General features: G+C 46.7%; 1 protein-coding gene across 2 annotated transcripts in view; it reads left to right on the top strand.

Moving 5' to 3' along the window:
* Grik4 (glutamate ionotropic receptor kainate type subunit 4) overlaps positions 1–20,254 on the top strand; it is a 305,772-nt gene that overhangs the window by 278,640 nt on the left and 6,878 nt on the right. For both annotated transcript variants that reach the window (XM_036193270.1, XM_036193271.1), the window contains 4 exons: positions 1,052–1,225; positions 4,564–4,729; positions 6,388–6,613; positions 10,391–10,519. In XM_036193270.1, coding sequence (XP_036049163.1) covers positions 1,052–1,225; positions 4,564–4,729; positions 6,388–6,613; positions 10,391–10,519 — 695 coding nt within the window. The remainder of the gene's footprint in view (positions 1–1,051; positions 1,226–4,563; positions 4,730–6,387; positions 6,614–10,390; positions 10,520–20,254) is intronic.

The raw sequence follows: 20,254 nt of genomic DNA, 5'->3' as shown, positions 1-20,254 counted from the left end.
CGGAGGCTAGCTTGGTCTAGCTAGTGAGTTCCAGGCCAGCCTGGGCTAGAGTGAGAACCCATCTCAAAGAATGAAAATAGAAAAGGTATTAAAGGGCTAATCGTAAGACTGCGTATTTGTGTGCTATGCAAGCCTGGGATATTCTGCTCTAAGGCAGTGGTTTGCAAATGGGTTCCACGGAGTGCAAAGGTCCTGGGAGCTGTCAGATACATGTGGGCAGTGAGAACTCTCTAGCCCCTATGCCTCTTCATCCAGACAGGTTGTACTTGCTTTTCTCTCATATGCTGTACTTCTGGGTGAGACTTTCAAATGGGAAAATGAAACTCCAGGCAGCCATCCCCAAGCCACCTCACAGCAAGGAGACAAGGGGAGTACTAGTATTTGAATCTCCTGGTCCTTGTACCTCTGCATCTCTAAGGCTGGGATCTAGGAAACTTCCTCTGTGAAGCAGGAGTCAATGACTATCACTGTGGGTGCTGAACTGGTATCATCCACATCACTTGGGACCTTACAGGGTCTTAGCCCTTATATAATTCACAGGCTTGTTGGACAGGGCCTTAAAAAAAAACAAAACAAAACAACAACAACAACAAAAAAAAAAACAAGCCTTCCTGGCAATTCTGATGTAGCCCAAGGTTTGAGAACTATAGAACTAGGTAGGGTAAGGGATTTTTAAGTCATAGCCCTATCGGACCTTGAGGTCTTTCCCTGGTCTCCTTAGGAATTCACCATGAAAGAGCAAGGACCCTTCCAGGGCCCCTACCCTGATGCTCCCAACTTTCTGTCAAAGGCACCACTTTTGAGTCATTTTGAATACTGGAGTTGGGCATCTGAGTTTACTTAGGGGAGAAAAGTATTTATTTGAATGATTGAATAAAGAGTTGGAGAAGCCAAATCTGGTCCAGCCTCTCCCACCCCCTTACATAGGAGAAAGAAACCCAAGAATCCAAGTACAGTGAAGGGAAGTAGCTGACCCCATCATACAGGTACAGCCGGGAGTATGACCTGTGCCCCCCTCCTCACCACTGGAATGTGGTCTTCTCTCCTGCAGGTTAACTCCCTATGAGTGGTACAGTCCACATCCTTGTGCGCAGGGCCGGTGTAACCTCCTGGTCAACCAGTACTCCCTAGGCAACAGCCTCTGGTTTCCAGTGGGAGGCTTCATGCAGCAAGGCTCTACCATCGCCCCCCGTGCCTTGTCTACCCGCTGTGTCAGTGGCGTCTGGTAAGGCCCTGCGGCAGACCCAGAGCTCTGGGGGACTAGACTGAAATAGGGACTAGAGATGAGTTCCAAACAGACCTACCCTTTCTAATGGCAAGGGGAGCAACCAGGAAGATCTGCCTTGCCAGACAGACCTTAGCAAGGAACCAGGTGGTGGGCAATGTGGGAGGGAGGGTACAAGGTGAAGAAGTCCAGTACTACCTACTATCTTCTAGCACTTAGCCCTGCTTCTGGGGTCTCGGTACAGAGAAGAGCCAAGACTAAGAAGGAAAAAGAACAAAGGAAATAGCTTTGATGGTCCACAGCAAAAACCAAAACAAACAAAAACCAAAACAAACAAACAAAAACAAAAACAAGGCCTCTTGACCTGAAAAATGACTGAGATTGAGTAGCTGGGCCAAGAGAAAGCATATGCAGATTTATGCAAATGGGGTCCTGCAGGAAAGTCCCTGAAGAAGAAGGCCCCTACTCTGTTCTCAGCTTCTGTCGCCTTGTTCCTGGCTCTGTGGGGTTGGCCTGTCTCTCTCAAGAGATATGGGCAAACTCTTGATGGACAAATGATTGAACCTTAGGAAAGCTCTTTGAAAACATGCAGCATCTATATACAAACCAGTCGTTTGTATTAGACTCTTGTGGGGAAATGAAGAACGTATGCAGCCAAAAGAGGCAAATGTACAAGATACAAGTATCGGTCGGTCGGTTGGTCGGTCCTCTCTCTGCAAGCTATAATAAATTTGACTGCTGCAGCTTCTGGAACCTCCAGCCTGGGTCCCCGCCTCCTCCTCAGCTTATTTAAACCAGAGGAAAAGGAGACGAGGTATTTCTACTGTTGATTACAAGTACCTAGGTCACACAGTTGGTCTAGACACGGGTACCAGAGTTGCTTCTAGAGCTGGGGCTAGTAGCTGGGACAAGGACACCCTTTTCTACCTAGAGGTTTCACTGTCACTAATTAATACTAAATATGGCTGGATTTAAGCCACTTGGGTAAGATGCTTGCCTGTTACCATGTATTGCAGAAAACAGGCAGAATTGGGCTTGGTGTCTCCAAGGAGAGAAGATTGTCTCAGCAGAGGCAATCCCTTGAAGTCTAGAGAAACCTTGGAAGAGGAGTACCCAAGGGTGTTCATTTCATTTCTGTGGGTTTTCCTTCTAAAGGGTGTTCTTTGCCACCATGTCTCTGGGCCATTGTTCTTTACCTTTTTCATCTACCGTTGAATCCCCTATGGCACCCAAGGAAAGCCTTCCTCCAGAGAGTTTTAGAAGCCCACATCCTACAGGGTGTTGCTCTAAATAGCAAGCCCCAGATGACTGAGCCACAGTGTTCCAAGGCATGCTGGGAAGGGAACTCAGCCACAAAGAGGAGCTGCCATGAAAGACCCTTACTAGCCCATGTCCATCGTTATTGGCAAGTCTCTCTGCCTCTTGAGTTCTTAGATATTAAACTCAAGGTTTAGTTAGTCCCCTGGGAGAGTGGGGGACCGGAAGACAGGACTGCCATGACCTGCTTTGGTCTCCCAACCAGAGCAAGTGACAGAACATATCACCTCACTCAGAAGAGTGCCAGCTTTACAACGGCTAATGCCCTTTGATACAAGGGCACAGACCCACCAATGCCTTGAGATAGCTCGGCCTGCACTGGGTTACTTGAGCTGACTGACTCCTTGCCCTTACGACCGTGGCCCTAATAGCCACATGCCACCCAGGAAAGAACAGGCACCAGAGTGTGGCTATGAGCCTGAGAGAAGCTCCCAGACAGCTCAGAGGCCATGTCTACATTCAGGGTACATTAACCCTGCTTCTCATCAGGCTGCTGCCAAACTCGGGCTTGCCCTAGGGATGGATGGTCACAGGAAACAATCTCCAGCTGTGAAAAGCGCCGAAGAGAGTGTGTCCTGAACCTGGGAGGGAAAACTGTCACTTAGTGGTCACTACTAGAGAAAGCAGCAGGGAGGTGACCAGATGATTTTTATCCCCTAGGCAGCCTGGAGGCCTCTCCACATTTCTCTGCATCTTGTCTTCATCTAGTTATTCCTAGACTGCTGATCACAGATGACATAGTACTCATTTACTGTTACCAGCCCCCAGACAGAGCAGCTGTTGTTAGACCCATTCATTAGAGAAAGAAGGCCAGAAAAGACCAGGGCTTTCCTGGATATCTCATTGGTGGGGCGTGACCAGAATAATAACAACAAACAAACAAACAGTCCACCTCCCTGGTGGTCAAGCATATAAAAGTCCATTGAGTTGGTGGATGGCCCTATTGTGTGTCGCTAGGAAGGCACCCGGCTGGAGTTCTTGGTAACCTTACAAAGGCGACAATGGAATTTCGTGGTCTCAGACATCCACCTGGCAGCTACCAGCTGCTGAGTCCCATGACAAATGCGATGCATTAGCACAGCAGTATCTGCATACAGGATAAAGCCTTGTGAATTCAGACACCACAGGCTTGGAACTGTTGATTCTCCACCTGATCCTGAGATCTGTGACTGAGCCCCTTACACACAAGGCAGTAACGATGTAGATGCAGCCTAATGAGCAGATGGGAAAATCTTGCTTAACCTACCAGAGTGAACACACTTGCTATTTGGCATATATGCTGCCCGCATTGCAGAATTATTCAAATTCCAAATGAATTCTAGCGACTCAATAGGACACTCTTTAAAGTCTGAAGCAGCTTGCCCTTTGTCAGGGTAATTTCCAATTTCAACTTTCAGCCGTCCAAAGATGCCTTTCACAAGTTCATCTTCACTAAAGACTTTCTGCTGTTATTGTCGGAGAACTGGCTCTGTGTGACTGTGTCGGTATTTATCAAGCTACTTCCCAGAGCCTCTCTTTGCTTTCCTGCAGCAATTGGAGAGAGTGGGGTTGCTTCCCTGAGTTGTGGGGATTAGCTGAGGTAGTGGATGTCTCTCATGTTTGGTACTCTGCACAGGGTGATAGGCAGCTGGAGACTGTCTTGAGCATGAGGAGGCAGGGGAGCTGAGCCTGCTCCAGCTCTGCACAACGCCCTTCCCTCTTTCACTGGCTCATCTCCTGGAGTCCCCAGACTCTGGTGTGCATGGACTGTCCATCTTTTGAATAGCAACAAGAAATTACCTTTCAGAAACAAGGGGGGCGGGGACCACAACCAGTTGTCATCTTCCAGGCAACACTCACAAACTCGGTCCATGTCTCCTGACATCATGTGTCCCGCATTGTTTCCCTCCCCACACAGAGCCGAGATCTCTTTCTAAGAAAGACACTTGCTTTCTCCTGGGTCATAGACTGATTGGGCTCAGGGGCCCAGGGCTCCTGGGAGTGGCCTGGCAATGATGCCTTCCCGGTCTCTTCCCGCCTAGGTGGGCATTCACGCTGATCATCATTTCATCCTACACGGCCAACCTGGCAGCCTTCCTGACTGTGCAGCGCATGGAAGTGCCCATTGAGTCAGTGGATGACCTGGCTGATCAGACCGCCATTGAGTACGGCACGATTCATGGAGGTTCCAGCATGACTTTCTTCCAAGTAAACACTATGTGACTGCTCACCAGCCTGGGGACGGGGGAGGGCAGGAGGAAGTGGAGAAACGGGCACACTAGAGATCAGAATGTCTCTGCTCATTTCATCTTTTGAACATCTACCTTAGAGGTCTTCCTGGGGCTCAGTTTTCCCCAGAATGAGGTCCCAGGAGGATTTTGTATGAATATCAGCCTATCCCAAATTGTTGTGTGTGTCTGAGCAGCTGTTAGTACTTGAGATGATTTTAGAACGAATGTGATGGAACCTTCTAAATTTATAATAGTCTCGTGTTTGTTTGATTGCATTATAGGCTGTGAATCAAACTTGTGGTCTTGTTTACATTGCAGCATAGAATGGAGCTGATATGCCCATTTAAATTTTACAAAGTGAGTTAGATTTTATAGTTGGTACTTAGACAAAACAAGATTAAAATAACATGGGGCTGGGGTGACTCCCTGGGTAAAATGCTTGCTTTGCAAGCATGAAAAATCTGGGTTTGGATCCCCACAATCCACCTAAAAAGCTGGGTGTGGCCATGACACCTGTAACCCAGTGCTGAGGGTGGGGTACAGGTAGAGACAAACAGTAGCCAGAGGTTATTAGCCTGGAGTATAGCCATCAGTGAGACCCAGACCCATCGAAGAGACCCCTGCCTCAAAAACACATGGTAGAGAGTAGTAAAGGAAGACATCTCAAATCTACCTGTACACACACATATGTACAAACATAAACACATACATGTGCACATGCTCACACTAATGAAAATAATGTGCACATGACCGACAATTAAAGAACACTAAATGAAGATGACCTGGAGTCATTTCTCCTAGACTAATGCGTTTCCAGGTGCAGGCACTCTTGGGTTCTTTGGGATATTGCCTTGTAAGGCTCAGGAGAAGGCCCTGCCACAGTGTAGTGTTCACTGACAGCCAAGCTGATTGATCACCAAGGCTGACAGAGGCAGGCCGCACAGAATAGCAGTTTTCATATACTTCAAGAGCTCCAGGGAAGCAAATTTCCCCTGGGGCTCACAGGTGTCTAACCAACCTAAAATCCAAGAAGCTGGTTTTCACATGAGATAAGCCCAAGACCTTTGGTCCGTTTTCAATAGGCGTCTCGGAGCCTATTGGCATGGGGACAGGGGAAGGAGGCTTTGTACAAATAGAGTTTGGATCGACCCCCAGAATTCTGTCTTGTTATTATTTGTAGAACAGAAGGCAGCCCTGGGTTGTGTAGTTGATACATTAGCCTAGGATGGGTAGAAACAGCTTTACTGCTTCTTCGGGGGTGTCTCTTTATTAGTCTTGAATGAACCTGAGTGCACTGCCTCTAACTGAGGGACAGTGAAGGGACATGACCAGAATTTCAATTCTGCTGGTATGTAGAAGTTGGTGCTGGGGGAACCCTGGAGGGAGATGAGACAAAGCCAGTGATCAACCCAGTCCACAGGACTCAAAGTACCTCAGGTCCCTTCCTCACCTCCTATTAAATACCCTCCTCTATGATGCAAAGGCAGTGACCCTCTTGAGCTGAGACAGTAAGAAGGGGAGGGTGCTTGGCTGTGGTATGGGGTACAGCAGCAGAAGGCTTTAATTCCCTCCCTCTGTAAGCCAACATTTCTGTTCTCATTTCCCAACCCTGATTCTTTCTGATATTTTCCCCAGAATTCCCGTTACCAGACCTACCAACGCATGTGGAATTATATGTATTCCAAGCAGCCGAGTGTGTTTGTGAAGAGCACGGAGGAGGGAATTGCCAGGGTGTTGAATTCCAACTACGCCTTCCTGCTGGAGTCCACCATGAATGAGTACTATCGGCAGCGAAACTGCAACCTCACTCAGATTGGGGGCCTGCTGGACACCAAGGGCTATGGGATTGGCATGCCAGTCGGTATGCAGGAGAGGAACAGCCTTTGGGTATAGCTTTCTCTAGGCAGGGTCAGGGTAGTCCAAACCACTGAATGTAGTCTGGAATCCATTAATCCCTGTTTTTCTGAACCAACAGGGCTGAGAGTGAATTTAGGTAGGCTATCCTATGGTTAAAAAAAAAAAAAATCAAATATGTGTGCCTCTAAGCAGCAGTGTGTGTGTGTGTGTGTGTGTGTGTGTGTGTGTGTGTGTGTGTGTGTGTGACACGGAGAGAGAGAGTGTATGTACATGCACACATGTGAAGGCCGGAGGTTGGCAATGGATGTCTTCCTCAATTACTCTCCATCTTAATTTTTGGAACAGGATGTCTCACTGAATCTGATGCTCACTGTTTTGGCTAGTCTAATCCCAGTGATCCCCCTGTCTCTGCCTCCTCATCACCAAGAGTACCACCACGCCTTGCTTTTTACTTGGGTGTTGAAGATCTGAATTCAGATCCTCATGTTTGTACAAGTCCTTTACTGACTCTGCCATCTCTCCAGCTCCCTAGTCAGTAATTAAGGAACTAATTGACTGGCCATTTCATCCATTCACCATTCAAGGATAATTCTAGTTATTGAAGAGTATTAACGTCCTAGCGGATGCTTTAGACCTTGTTCTTGTCTCTTGGTTTTTGGCACCTTGGCCATTTCTCTGGTGATGAATGTCTACTAACAGCGGGAAGGACGAGGTAGAAGCACGGAGATGAACACATCTTGTTCTTTGTAGTTTATTGACAAGATTACACATGGTGGCTTTCAAATTCTATGTAGATTTCACTGCTCTGTCTATTCCTACTTGATATGGGTCATGGAGAATGGGCACTGGTGCACAATACATTTATTGGGTGCCATCTGGTTTTGTTATAGGAGAATAAGTTGTTTGGCTTCTAAAATGGTGCCACAGCTGTGCTTTTTAGAGGACATTCACTTTGCTGATCACTCCACTACCAGAAAATAAGGAGCTGTGTTTAGCTGTTGTGATTGTGAGGGACCTAAACACAACCTCTGGGTGATTTGATGTGGGCCACTGTCCTGGTGTAAGGGTGTTCCTGAATAACGTGGCAGGCAGAAGAATCAAGAAGTAGAGACATTAGACCGTGTGTGAGCTCTGATCTCTAGCATGCAGATCTTGTAGTCAGATTTCACACCCTCGATTGATCTTTCCCTGACTGGAAGTGTTATAAACTACAGAATTCATTTACAGCTTGGCATATAATGAGCATGGACTTGGAGTCAGGGACACCTGGCCATGGTGCCTTAGATAGGTGCTTTAACTCTCCCAACCTCGGTTAGCCAAGTAATAGAATTAAGTTGCCCATATCCACTCATGAGTCACTGTGAGGGTTATTCCTGTAGCTTATCTGGTGCCTTCTCTAGGTATCTCATACTTAGCCTTCCTTGGGGAATGTTAGTGTCTTTCTCATTTTTCCTATAGTTCCCAGTGTTTTTTGGTAAAAGCAAATTCCTTTTAAAACTCTGATTGAGAAACAGCAAATGAACATAGGCCATGATGAAAGTCATCCCTGAGTCAGTCAGTTCTGACACCAGCAGCTGTAAACTGGAGGCTTCCCTCTGTGCCCGGCAAGCCTACAGAGGCTCTGCTTGCTGTTATGTTTTATCAGTGCACACTAACACTACAGAGTATGGACTTCTTTGGGAAAGGCATTAGCTGACATTTTCTTTCAAAATGTTGGGGTAGATCATGAAATGAACTTGGGGTGCACCTTGGTAATGCTCTAGTGACTCGATAAATTTAACCTAAATGTCAAATGCTTCCTTTCACTGGGAACTTGGCCATATATAGTTGAGGGAAAAGAGACCAGTTTTAGAAAATTTCATTGCTAAGCAAGGAAAAAAATGGAGAGAAAGTCCTTTGTCCTGCACTTGCCATGATATTGTTCTAGGTGTTATCTCATTAATTGTGCTGTGTGAGAGGTAGATTTGGTTATGGTCATGCTGCAGAGAATACAATGGAGATTTAGAGCAGTTAGGCTACTTGTCCAAGGTCATAAACCAGAAAGACAAGCCTAAGATACTTATCTCCAAATGCAGTACTTTCCAGATGAGACCTCAGCTGGATAGGACTGGATAGGTGGGTGGAGGTGGGCTGCACAGAGGCCTGTGTTCTTAAGTGAGGCTGGGAGGAACCTTCTGTAACCCACTGATGAGGCAAGATTTCGATCGTCTGAGGTTATACCTGCTTGCCATTCTTGCAGTGAGAGGGAGAAGAGTCAGTACAGAATGAGCGATATGATTGGGCCCAGGGAAATGAAGAGAAACGGTAAGGAAAGATGGAAACTGAGTCAGATGGCTCTGGAGCTGAGAAAGCCAGCAGGGAGCCCACAGAAGAGCCTTCAGCGCAGCCCTCGGTACACAGAGTTTGGGTGGAAGTGCCTTGCCGCAGTGAAATGTTGTCTCTAAGTCTCGATGGTATTAGCCTAATATCTGTCCACATCTGCAGGGCAAACTTGATGTACTCGTTCACTAAGGTGTATATTGCACACCTGTTATACAGATGACTGTGCATGGATGGCCATGACAGAAACACATTCAAAGCCGCAGATTCATCATGTGTTCACTCAGCATCATTGTGCCTAAAGAAGGGAGGACCCTACCGTACAGTTGGGCAGTCTATGGCCCAGCAGCCTGGGTATTGCCTTAGAGCTTGTCAGAAAAGCAGAATCTCAGGCCCTGCCCCAAACACGCTGGATCAGAACATCTAGTTAACAGAATATTCAGATGATTTCCTATACACATTAAATTTGTGAAAAGCCCCCATTGATTGGTCCAGGCTTCCTCCTATATCCAACGTCATAGGCGTTCTCAGAGGTGCCTGTCCACACAGGATCTTTGTGATGCTTGGGAAAGCAAACTGGGCAACTGAATTGTTTTCCAAGTCTCTTGGCTGCTTTTTCTTAATGATTGCAGGCTGTTGTAAGGCATTGAGCTTTACCTGAGTTCATTTAATCCTGTTTTTGTGAGTAAACCTGAATTCTAGAACCAAAGCTCCTTGAATGCAATCTATTGGAAAAATTTAAAGAGAACTGTACTCAACAGAAAGAAGTCTTCTGTTTGATGGAAAAGGGGCAACCAGGTGACGGACAGGGAAGTAGGCTCTGGTGGATTCAGCAATGAGAGTTGGGAACACCTGGTGACTGGCCTCTGAATGCAGATGGATGAGAGGATGCCATGGTTAGCTCTTTTCTCAGTGGTTGGTGGCTGGTTATGGTAAATGATTGTCGCGTGTAATGTTGCAACAGTTACAGGTGCCCAAGAAATGAATAAATGTGAATTAGAAGTTGGACAACTACTAAGAGGTTTGTGGTGGCTTCCTAGAAGCTAATAGGAGGATCTACACCCAATTTCCTGAGTGTCGTGCAGGTCTCTGAATTCTGAGAGGCCCTCTATTTAAATTAGAAAGTGAGGGTGCCAGGCAGAGAGACAGGTGGCACACAAATGTCAGAGAAGCCATTACTTGGCCCATGCTGGGGTCTTTGGTTGTAAGATGACCTTGTTAGTCATGTAACAGAACAGACAGTGGAAGAGCTGAGATGCCTGTATAAGCCAGAAGGCTCTTCTTTTAGTGGAGAAGATGAAACTAGAGGAGAGTGGCCTTGGGGACAAGTGCCACGGGCTGGGTCTGTGGCCCTCCTGGGGTTTAAGTGGACAGAGTGGCCAGGACATATGCTGGGAAGGGGAGCTCAGTGTGCCTAGGAGAACACTGACATCCTGCCCTGGGCTTTCCTTTGACCCTGTAGGCTCAGTGTTCCGGGATGAGTTTGACCTGGCCATCCTCCAGCTTCAGGAGAACAACCGTCTGGAGATTCTGAAGCGGAAGTGGTGGGAAGGGGGGAAATGCCCCAAGGAGGAAGATCACAGAGCCAAAGGTAAGCACACTTGGGTCTTCACAAGGACCAACATGGCCTGGTCCTCCTGTCCAAAGTCTAAGCAATGACTTGTAGCTAGGTACTTGGACACCAAAGCCTAGATTGGGCTGCCTGGGACTGGTCGTATTGCAGTCTTTTCTGCCATACACACCAGTGTCCCCTCACACACAGATCTACCTCACAGATCCCAATGCCATTGTTGCCACCCTGGCCCACAGCTGCACTGGGTTAGTTACTTTTCTATCGCTGTGGTAAAGCGATAGACCAAATGACCAAATGAAGGCCTGGTGTCGGGAGCAGAAATTGAGGGCTCACATCTTGAATGGCAAACACCAAGCAGAGAGAGCAAACTGGGAATGACCAACGGCTTTGAAACCTCAAGGCCCATCTTCCAGGAAGGCCACATTTCTTTAGCCTCCCCAATGAGCACCACCAGCTGAGGGTCAAGTATTCATTTAAACCAACACATCCGTCCTCCCACTTCCCTCCTGTGTGGTGGCAACAGCTTGATCTCCTTCCCCCATTCTTGTGTCTTGACAGTGGCCGGAGTGATTCATGTTTAAAATGCAAATTAGACCACAGATTTCTTCTGCATGAGCCCATTAGCAACTTCCTATCACAGAATAAATTTCAGGTTCCCTGGAGCCTCAAGGCCTGGTGTGATCTATTGCCTTAGACTCTTTTATTTCTGCTCCCCAAGCCTCCCCAGCTTGCGTCCACCCTGGAGTCAGAGCACCTGTTCCCTCCCTGCGGTGCTCTGTCCCCAGGCTCCCTCAGAGAGGACTCCTTCCCTCCCACCTGAGCCCATTTTATTTTTCATTCTAGGCTGCACCGCTACCTTATAGTATTGCTTATTGCTTTTGTTCACTTCCCACCTTGATTGGAGGGAAGATTTCATAAGGGTGGGGCTTGTCTTCCCAGGGCCAGCACAGGATATGTTCTTGAATGAGTGAATGAATGAATGAATGAATGAATGAATGAATGAATGGTGAATGAAAGAATGAATACTGCATTGGGTCGAATGGAAAAGAACCACAGACTATATGTGCAATAAGGAGTGCAGAGTGTCCCTGACTACCCAGGATTTCTTGTAGAGAGCCCCACAAATGCTTGTTCGTTATTTTTAGATAGCTCATATTCCCAATGTGTCCCGACTTGGACAATAAATCATACGGTCACCCTTACAGTCTACTTGCAGCCTCAGTAAAATATGCAACAGATTTACCTGCTCATGCTCTCCCTTTGCAAAGGAGTAAAATGAAGGAGAGCAGGCACTTGCCTTTCTTTTGGCATGAATTATTACCCCCACAATATGTTGAGAGCCACCGTGTTTCCAAGTGTTTGTATGTGGACTTCCATCCGGCAAGGCCGCGTGTGTCTGGAATACGGTTCTAGGGGGCTGACTGTAAATAATGTAAAAGAAATCCTGCCTTCCGAGGAAGCCAACAGGACCACACACTTTATAGGATGGTCCCTTCACAAAGCCAGAGCCACCCATGGGAATGGCTATTAGTGACCATGGGGCATTGGCAGATCTCATTTGGATCCCTCCTCCACCCATTGCTAGTCTGTGAACATAGGCCTCCGGTTAATGCTGTCTAGATCACTTCTGTGTAGGTGATGAGTACAGAAACAAGAATACCATAGAGTTGCTGGAAAGGTGAATCTGAGACTAGAAAGCACTGGGTTCTGTTATAGGAAGGGCCCAGGGCATCCCAACCATTATTGATCTGCACTGGAATGTGTGCCACCCTACTCTCAGATTTCCAGGATGGTCTGTTCTGTTGTCTGCCTGCAAGCATTTAATTTCTAGTCATCTAGTCATCCAATCAACAGGCGATACCAAGGGACAATGAGTCAGCTTGTTCCAAGGAATAAAACAGTCTTGGAGACCATTGAAGTTTCAGGGAAGATTATCAAACAATCCCGGTACTGGCCAGACTACCATGAAAGGCTGAGAGTGAGTGCCAAGGGGACTAACTGTTAGTTTTGGAAGAAAACCTTAAGGGAAATATCAGGACATGACTCCAGATTGGGTATAATAAACTAGATTTTGTAATTGCCCAGATCCTGAGCAGGTAAGGACGGTATGAAGAGGGTATTGCAAATAAGTCCCATAGGGAAGAATATAGAGGCCAGACTTGGAAGGGAAGGGAGCACAGGGTCTGCTTTGGGACAGGTGAAGCCTTGGTTCAGTGTGTGGACCTGTTTGAGAAAGCTGGCTGTAGATATCAGAGGTTCTAAAGCAAGCTACTGTGGAACCATAAAAGCTGGTCCGGGGTGTGATCTCAGAGGTCATTCAGAGAGCATCTCTGATCCCAAAAGATGGCTATCATCTTGAGAGAAGCATAGTCCAAAACAAGTTCTTCATTCTCATAACAGGCACAATGCTGCTGAAGGGTGAGAGTCTGGGTTTGCTAGAGAAGTATTTGGGAATGTAGACATTTTCTTGCTGCATGCTGAAGGAAATTGATCTTAAAGTTGATGGCAGAAGTTAGAGTAAACAAAGCCAAAGGTAAGGCCCAAAGCCACCAAGTCTGCAAAGCAGATAAAAGGGTGGCAGAACCAGGGCATGCTGGGCTGTGGCCCCGCCCTGCAAAGGAGACTGCCCCCAAGCTGACATCCATAGCTCGTGTCACTCCCAGAATGAGCTGAGGATTGCAAAAGCTACAAAGAAAACTTCTTGTCCATTTTAGAGTTTGGGAATCTCAGAATTATAAGCCATATCACAATAAGTAGCAGCATGAGAAGACACATGGGGGCTGAGGGCAGAGAACATGAAAGGCCTGATGTTTCTCTAGGCTCCAGATGAGATTATTGGAAATCTGAGTGTAATGAATGGAAGACGAAATGTCCACACATTTTCTATGAAACCTCATGGCCCCCTCCCATCCTCAAGCCAAAAGTACACCCAGTGGACAAGAGGGAAGAAATGGACGAGAATTTTACCTGAATTTAAGCCAAAATTGAGAAGTCTGTTTGGCCCTGGAGTGAAAACTGAAGGCTGAGGTAGAAGTTAAGTTCATTCGTGGGGAAATAAAGGTGTCCTTTTTTACAGTTGTTGGAAGGTCCTGCAGTGTGGAAAGCCTTCTCCATTCCACAGAGGTTTATGAAGGCTGGTTAGACAGTGGAGGGGGAGAAGGAGGCAGATGGGAAAGATGAAATGGCATGGATGGGAGGCCTCTCCATGATATACACGGGGACCAAGTGTTCCCTGGCATCGAGAAAAATCCTGAACAGATGAGAAAGAGAATCATCAGAGGAGTCACCGTGTCCGGGTTACTGTGCCTCAGAAGACTCCTGGCTCCTACCAGCCTGCCAATACTACCTTGCTTTTGCAGTGTTCTTGGGGACACAAGAGCCAGCACTAGTGAGAACCAAGGTGCCAGAGCAAGGTTGTGTGGAGGCTACTGTGCACATTCTACAACCACAGTGTCGGCCACCTTCCCAGCCATAGCAGGCAGTGCCAGCTTCATGCAGGGACCCCCACTTCTGCAGTGGCTGAAATCTAGACACAAATTATCCAGAGATGCTCAAAGCCTTCTTGGCCAAGCAAAATCCCCACATGACCTCTCTTACAGGCCATGCCAGAAGCTCTGGTCCACAACAGGAGGTGCCTTCGCTTCATTTCTCTCTGGCAAATTAGCCATTGCACTTACTACAGCATCTAACTCCCTGATCAGAAGACTCAGACATGCTGGAGCAGTGTGACCCAGAAGATCTCTTCCTTGAAGTCTTGAATGGCCTCCAGGAGTCAAGTCATGGGAGCTTCCCCTGTTGTGTCTCAAATAGCAGGAGCCTTGATTTGCATCCCCGAGCAGCACCTGGGTCATCTTTCTATTTTTAAGTGCACCAATGGACTTTCACATGTGTCTAAAGGAGTGCGAGGACTATGGAATAAGCAGAGAGATGGGGGGTGAAGTGATGTAGGAGGGTGGTCTTTTTATCCCCCCCTGGAGACCTCTGAAACTGACAGTAACTGCCGGCACTTTGGTTTCAATTAAAATGTACCAGACAACACGCCGGGGCCTAATGTAATCCTTTTCTGCTTTGTTATCCTATTAAAATGCACAAAATGTCAAAGAAAAGGAACTGAAGCTTACCCCACTTTTAATCCAGCATTACAGCTCAAACACCCAGGCCAAGAAGGGTTGTCTCTTGTACATGCCACAACATTCCGCCTTCCCTTTCTAACCTCTTCTCTCTGTTCCCACCTGGATCTTGGTGACCAGCTACCTTCCTGCAAACCCTGAGGAGACAGATGTAAGATGGCAGATGCTGTAGAAGACTGGAGACTACCAAAAAACAAAAAACAAAACAGAACAACAGCAACAACAACAACAAAAAAAAAACAGGCTCCATTTCAAGCTGTTTTCCTTTTCTTCTTTCAAAAACCACGTATTTTATTTGTTTATTTTCTCACTCAGCTCCTATAAAAGGAAATCTTCCTAGCCACTCACAGATGCCAACATCTCCATGCAAGGGGATTGAATTACCAAAGGCTTCGTGGAACAATTGCTAGACAAAAGGTGGTGGGTGAACTCCAAGGAAATTAAATACCTTTATCTTGAAAAGCAAGAGCTCGTAATCAGGGCTTCAAAGGAAGACAAACATTCCACCGGGCTGTGAAAATCTGGGTCCCCTTTCAAGAATGGCAAAGAGGCAGTGCTGTTGACTTTCAGAACCCTTGGATAAGAGGAAGTTTGCTGTCTGGCAAGGTGGGAATGGAAGCATGAGACAGTAAGAGTGGGGGTAGGTGGTGGGGAAGGGGTGTGTGGCTCTGGGGATGCTGCCCTCCCTTTTTTGTCTGAGAGGGCCCAGTGTGGTTATCCTGGTTCTCTGGTTTCTTTGGAAAGCTCTGAAGGTAGAAATCTGACTTTGGAAGTTTGATAGCAGCCCAGAGAGACACTTGCAGGAAACCCCTCCCTAAGCAAGTCATACCGAATATTGGGCGGCAGAGAAACTCCAGAGAATTGATAGAAAACAGAACACGAATGAAAAACAGGTAAATGGCGACCTGACCTGTCTACAACCAAGGAAGGCAACCATTCTGAAGATGATACTCACTTCTGTCTGCAAACTCAGCCGCCAAGCTGATATATCGTTGATTCAAACGTCTGATGTCAAAGTTCTACAGAGAGAAAGGGTGCCTGATAGGATCTTGTAGCCTGTCTATAGAGCCCCTCATCCTTGCCACCTTGGAGGTTCTAGACAATAAAGCCAGTTTTCAGGGGGCCAGTTAAGTTCCGCAAGCATGTAGTGTATGTAGTCTGAGTGGTCATGGGGTGATGGGAGGATTGGTGTGGTGTGAAGGCTGAGTGCTCCGCTTTCAATCTGGATTGGGGTGTAGAACCTTGAGCAATACATGTGAATTCTGCACTTGTGTTTCCTTGCCAGAAAATTGGAGCCACAAGTTGTCAAGGGCAACTACAAGATCAGAGTTAAAATAGTTGTCAAGGGCAGAGTTAAAATCATTAGCACTGATCTTTCCTCATTCTAGTACTAGTAAACACTCATAATGGGGGCTTTATATTTTTAAAGAACATAGCTTTGCCAGTAGACTTATTTAGAAATTACCTGTAGCTATGGAAAGTTAGACAACCTAAGTTCTTTGTCTTTCTGTTTTTATATGGTGAGAAGAATAGGTCTCCTTTCTAATAATGTTTAATAATGGAAGGAAATTTCAAGTGCTTTGAAAAAATGAGATGCCTTAGCTTGTATTATGGGACATTATGAAGTACCTCTCCCACCATGTGTTTTAACACATTGCAAATTTCTCAAATGCTTCTTCTGCTTTGTGTCCTTTTCCTTTATTTTTCTCTAACTGTCCTTTCCAGAATCTGCTAGGACTAGGTGAAAGATGTCAGAGTGAGGGCAAGCAGAAATGGCAAGCTTTCTGCTTTATCGTGCCAAGCAACGCAAATAAAGACGAGTCACTGGGAAGGTCATGTAGGTTAGTCTATACATGCTAAAGGAGGAGTTGCTGTTTACAACGAAGAATCCGTGGAGACAGCCCCATCTGAGATACCCACATGTCTGTAGGAGGATGTGGCTCTAAAATGGTTGAGAGCCATATGGATCCAAGAATCTATGTTTGCATCAGATGCTGGCACTGCTCAGAGCTTTGGACCTAGCACAGCACCTAGCTCATAGAAAATGCACCGTAAAGATTTGTTGATGAGCATCAAACAGAACATAGGATGTCACCTGTTGAGATCATGGCACTCGTCTGTCCTTGTTCTATACCTGTGTGGTGTAGCTACCCCGCACCCACCTACATTGTTCCAAAAGAGAACAACATGTCTTGGGTGCAGATAGATGTACTATTACTTGGAACTCAGTGAGGGCTTTGAGTCGAAGAGTTAAGTCTACCTGAATCTAAGAAGCAATTCTTAGCTAGATAGAAAGGAAGGAGGGGCAGGGGGGTGAGTGGGATTCAAGTCTCTTCACTGCAGTATCTCCTAATGATGTCTGTTCCCCCTTCATAGTTCCAGAGACAACGAAAGTAATGCATTTGCATTTGGGAGCTAGAATTTGTATCTGTGGGCAATCTGTGAGTGACACCAGAGTTAGTATTTCACCATCCAGGGATTTGCAAGGAGAGTCTGAGTCTATTTCAGCTAATGCGTGCTGATTGCTGAAGCACAGCTGAGGCCCAGGCTCAGAGTGTCAGGAGGAAAACCCAGTTTTAAATCCGTCTGTCCGGGTGGCTGATATACCACCCCATCTACAGAAGGAGATAGAGGCAGGGGCTGGATGACTTCCTGGTCCCTCTTGCAGGTGCTGTGGCATCTGTAAGGGTGGCGAGGACCTTGCAGGCTGGAGCAAATTCATCCCAAGCCCCTGCTGATGAATGGCTGAGTGCTGGGGAAGGCATTAGACTTCTAGGGTATGACTGATGGCCCTGCTAAACAGAATGGCCTCACTCTCCGCCTCATGTGCCCCTCCCCCCACCCCACTCCATCTGTTTCTCAATTCTCACTCTGCCAGCAATCTATTCTTGCTTCCACTTTCCAATAACTTCCTAAAGGCATGGCTGGTATACAAGCCTCACTCTGAAGAGGAGGAAAAGGCCACTCGGCCTGGAGTTGGCATGCGAGTGCCAACACCCATGATTAACAGGGCGGCCCTGAAAGTCGAGAAGCTGGGAAAGAAAGTCTGAGACTGTTTGGGTGTCTCGGGGCCTCTACCAGCATCCTGTTAACATCTTAGCTCCTTTTGAAGCTTGTCCAGACCAAATCAGAGTCACAGTCATCCCAGCAGAGACCACATGTGCCTTTCTTTCCCTCCCTCCACCCCTATCCAACATGGGAGGTCTATGTCATGGATTAGTCAGATCAGAGCTCCGCCCCCTTCAGAAGCTCAGGACCACCTGGCTGGAGCCCTCACTGGGAGCTGCCACAATTTACAGTTACCACATACAGAATTTGAGGAGGAGATGAATGTGGAACACAGTGTGGATCCAGGGTTTTCTACAATGCAGTCCTCTACATCTGGGCTGGCTATCTTCTTTCCTCCTAATCTTTTGTTTCTCTTCATTTCATGTGTAGTGCTATGTGTGTGCATGGGTGTGCATAGGTGTGTGTGCATGGATATGCATGGGGTGTGTGTGCATGAGTGTGCATGTGTGTACATAGGTATGTGTGCATGAGTGTGCATGGGTATGCATGTGTGTGTGTGTGTGTGTGTGTGTGTGTGTGAGTGTGTGTGTGTGTTTGCCGGAGTGTAGGTAGGTGCCTGAATGCCTACATGTGTGTATGTATGTGAAAGTTCCAAGGCTGATCTCTAGAACCTTCCTTGATCATTTTCCTACTTTCTTCTTCTTGAGGCTTGGTCTCTCAAACCCAAAGCTCACCTATACTGCTAGTCTGACTAGCTGATTTTCTTTCCAAGGCTGGAATTACAGGCAAGCAGCCACACTCACCTGGCACTGATGTGGGGTTCTTAGGATCTGAACTCTGGTCCTCTTGCTTACAGGGCAAGAGTTGTAACTGTTCAGCCACCTCCCCAGTCCCTTCTGATCATTTTGTTCTTGAGTACCCCTTATGGGCCACACCCCATGATCTTGGGGTAGAAAGTTACACAATGCATGGCTGTTCCCAATGAACTTGGTCTAATGGGAAATCTAGATACATAAACTTAGACCCATGATTATTGTGTACACATAATTGGAATGATGCACATTGTGTCACTAGTGAGGCATAAAAGCAATAGATCTGACAGAGTTGTGTATGATCAGATAAACCACCAAGATAAAATGGCCCTGGAGTTCAGTGACAAAAGGTCAGGTTAGCCGTGTGTGTGTGTGTGTGTGTGTGTGTGTGTGTGTGTGTGTGTGTGTGAGAGAGAGAGAGAGAGAGAGAGAGAGAGAGAGAGAGAGAGAGAGAGAGAGAGATGCTGGACTAGTTATTTTTTTGCAGCATTGTTACCAGATAACATGACAGAAACATCTGTAGGGAGGAGGGTTTTAATTTACCTCTCACTTTCCAAGGGATTCCAAACTGTGTCAGGAAGGCAGAGGCGCAGTTCTGTCCAGTGGAGCTTTAGAGTATTTGAAGTGGTGCACATTCACATGGCAACTAAGCAGGAAGCATTGGGAGGCCCGTCAGAGCCAGAGGGGCCTCACCTGCTAGGGACCCATTCTGCCAGCTGAGCCCCACATCCCAAAACTTCCACAGCCTTTTGCGAATGGTGCCACCAGCTAGAGACCAAGTGTTCAAATACATGAGCCTGTGGCTAATATTTCAGGCCCAAAACCACAGAAGTGCTCAAAGGCAGTCTGAGTATACAGATAGGCGTATGGAGGGTGTACTAAGAAACACAAACAGTTCTGTATTGCTAGAGATGATGTCGCAGGTTTTACATTTGAAAAGATCAGTTTTGTGGAGGGTAGAGCTGAACAGGAAATGGCTGTGTGCAGGGACATTATTTTGAAATTGCTGCAGTCATTCTGGCAAGGGTCAGGGAGCCCTGGAAGGTGGTGGGATGGAGAAGGAGATTATTGAGGAGAAAGACAGCAGGACTTGGTAATAACCAGTGTTTGGAAGAAAGGCAAGAGACCAAGAGCAAATCCACGTGACTGGTGAGGCTGGGAGAGAGCATGGAGCACTGGTTTAGTAAAGAGCAAAGAAGGAGAGAGTGGTTGACAGTGATCTCTGCTAAGAAAGGTTGTGTATGATCAAGAGGAAGAGCGGGGGGGGGGGGGGGGGGCGGGGGCAGGGGCGGGGGCGGCAGCAGCACCCACCTTTAATCCCAGCACTCTGCTAGTTTGAGGCCAGCCTGGTCTACAGAGCGAGATCCAGGACAGGCACCAAACTACACAGAGAAACCCTGTCTCAAAAAACCAAAAGAAAAAAAAAGTAGGAAATTCCATGAGCTGAGAAACAAAATGTGGAAAGTGATTTCAGAGGAGTAAGACAACATTACATTGGAGGAGAGCTGGTTCACTAGGACTAGCAGAAGTAAATCTAGATTGGCGAATTCATTTTCTCCTTCAGGTATAGTATCAGGGGCCTAAAAGCTTCTCAGGTGTTCAGAATTACATTTGAAGTCTGGAAAAAATATATTGGCTTCCCAATGCACAAAGAAAACTTGCAAAATTAAATTAAGACATGTTTAATTAAATATCTCCAAAATGGAACATTGTTCCAACTTCATTAATTTTTAAATTTAATATTCATAAAAGCTGCATCACATTTAGACACAATTTTGGGGTTAGATTTTTTTTCATTTTGC

This window comes from Onychomys torridus, chromosome 7, assembly GCF_903995425.1.
Source record: "Onychomys torridus chromosome 7, mOncTor1.1, whole genome shotgun sequence".
NCBI lineage: Eukaryota > Metazoa > Chordata > Mammalia > Rodentia > Cricetidae > Onychomys > Onychomys torridus.
Note: the sequence above shows the minus strand (reverse complement) of the source record. Positions and strands in the feature narration are given on the sequence as shown.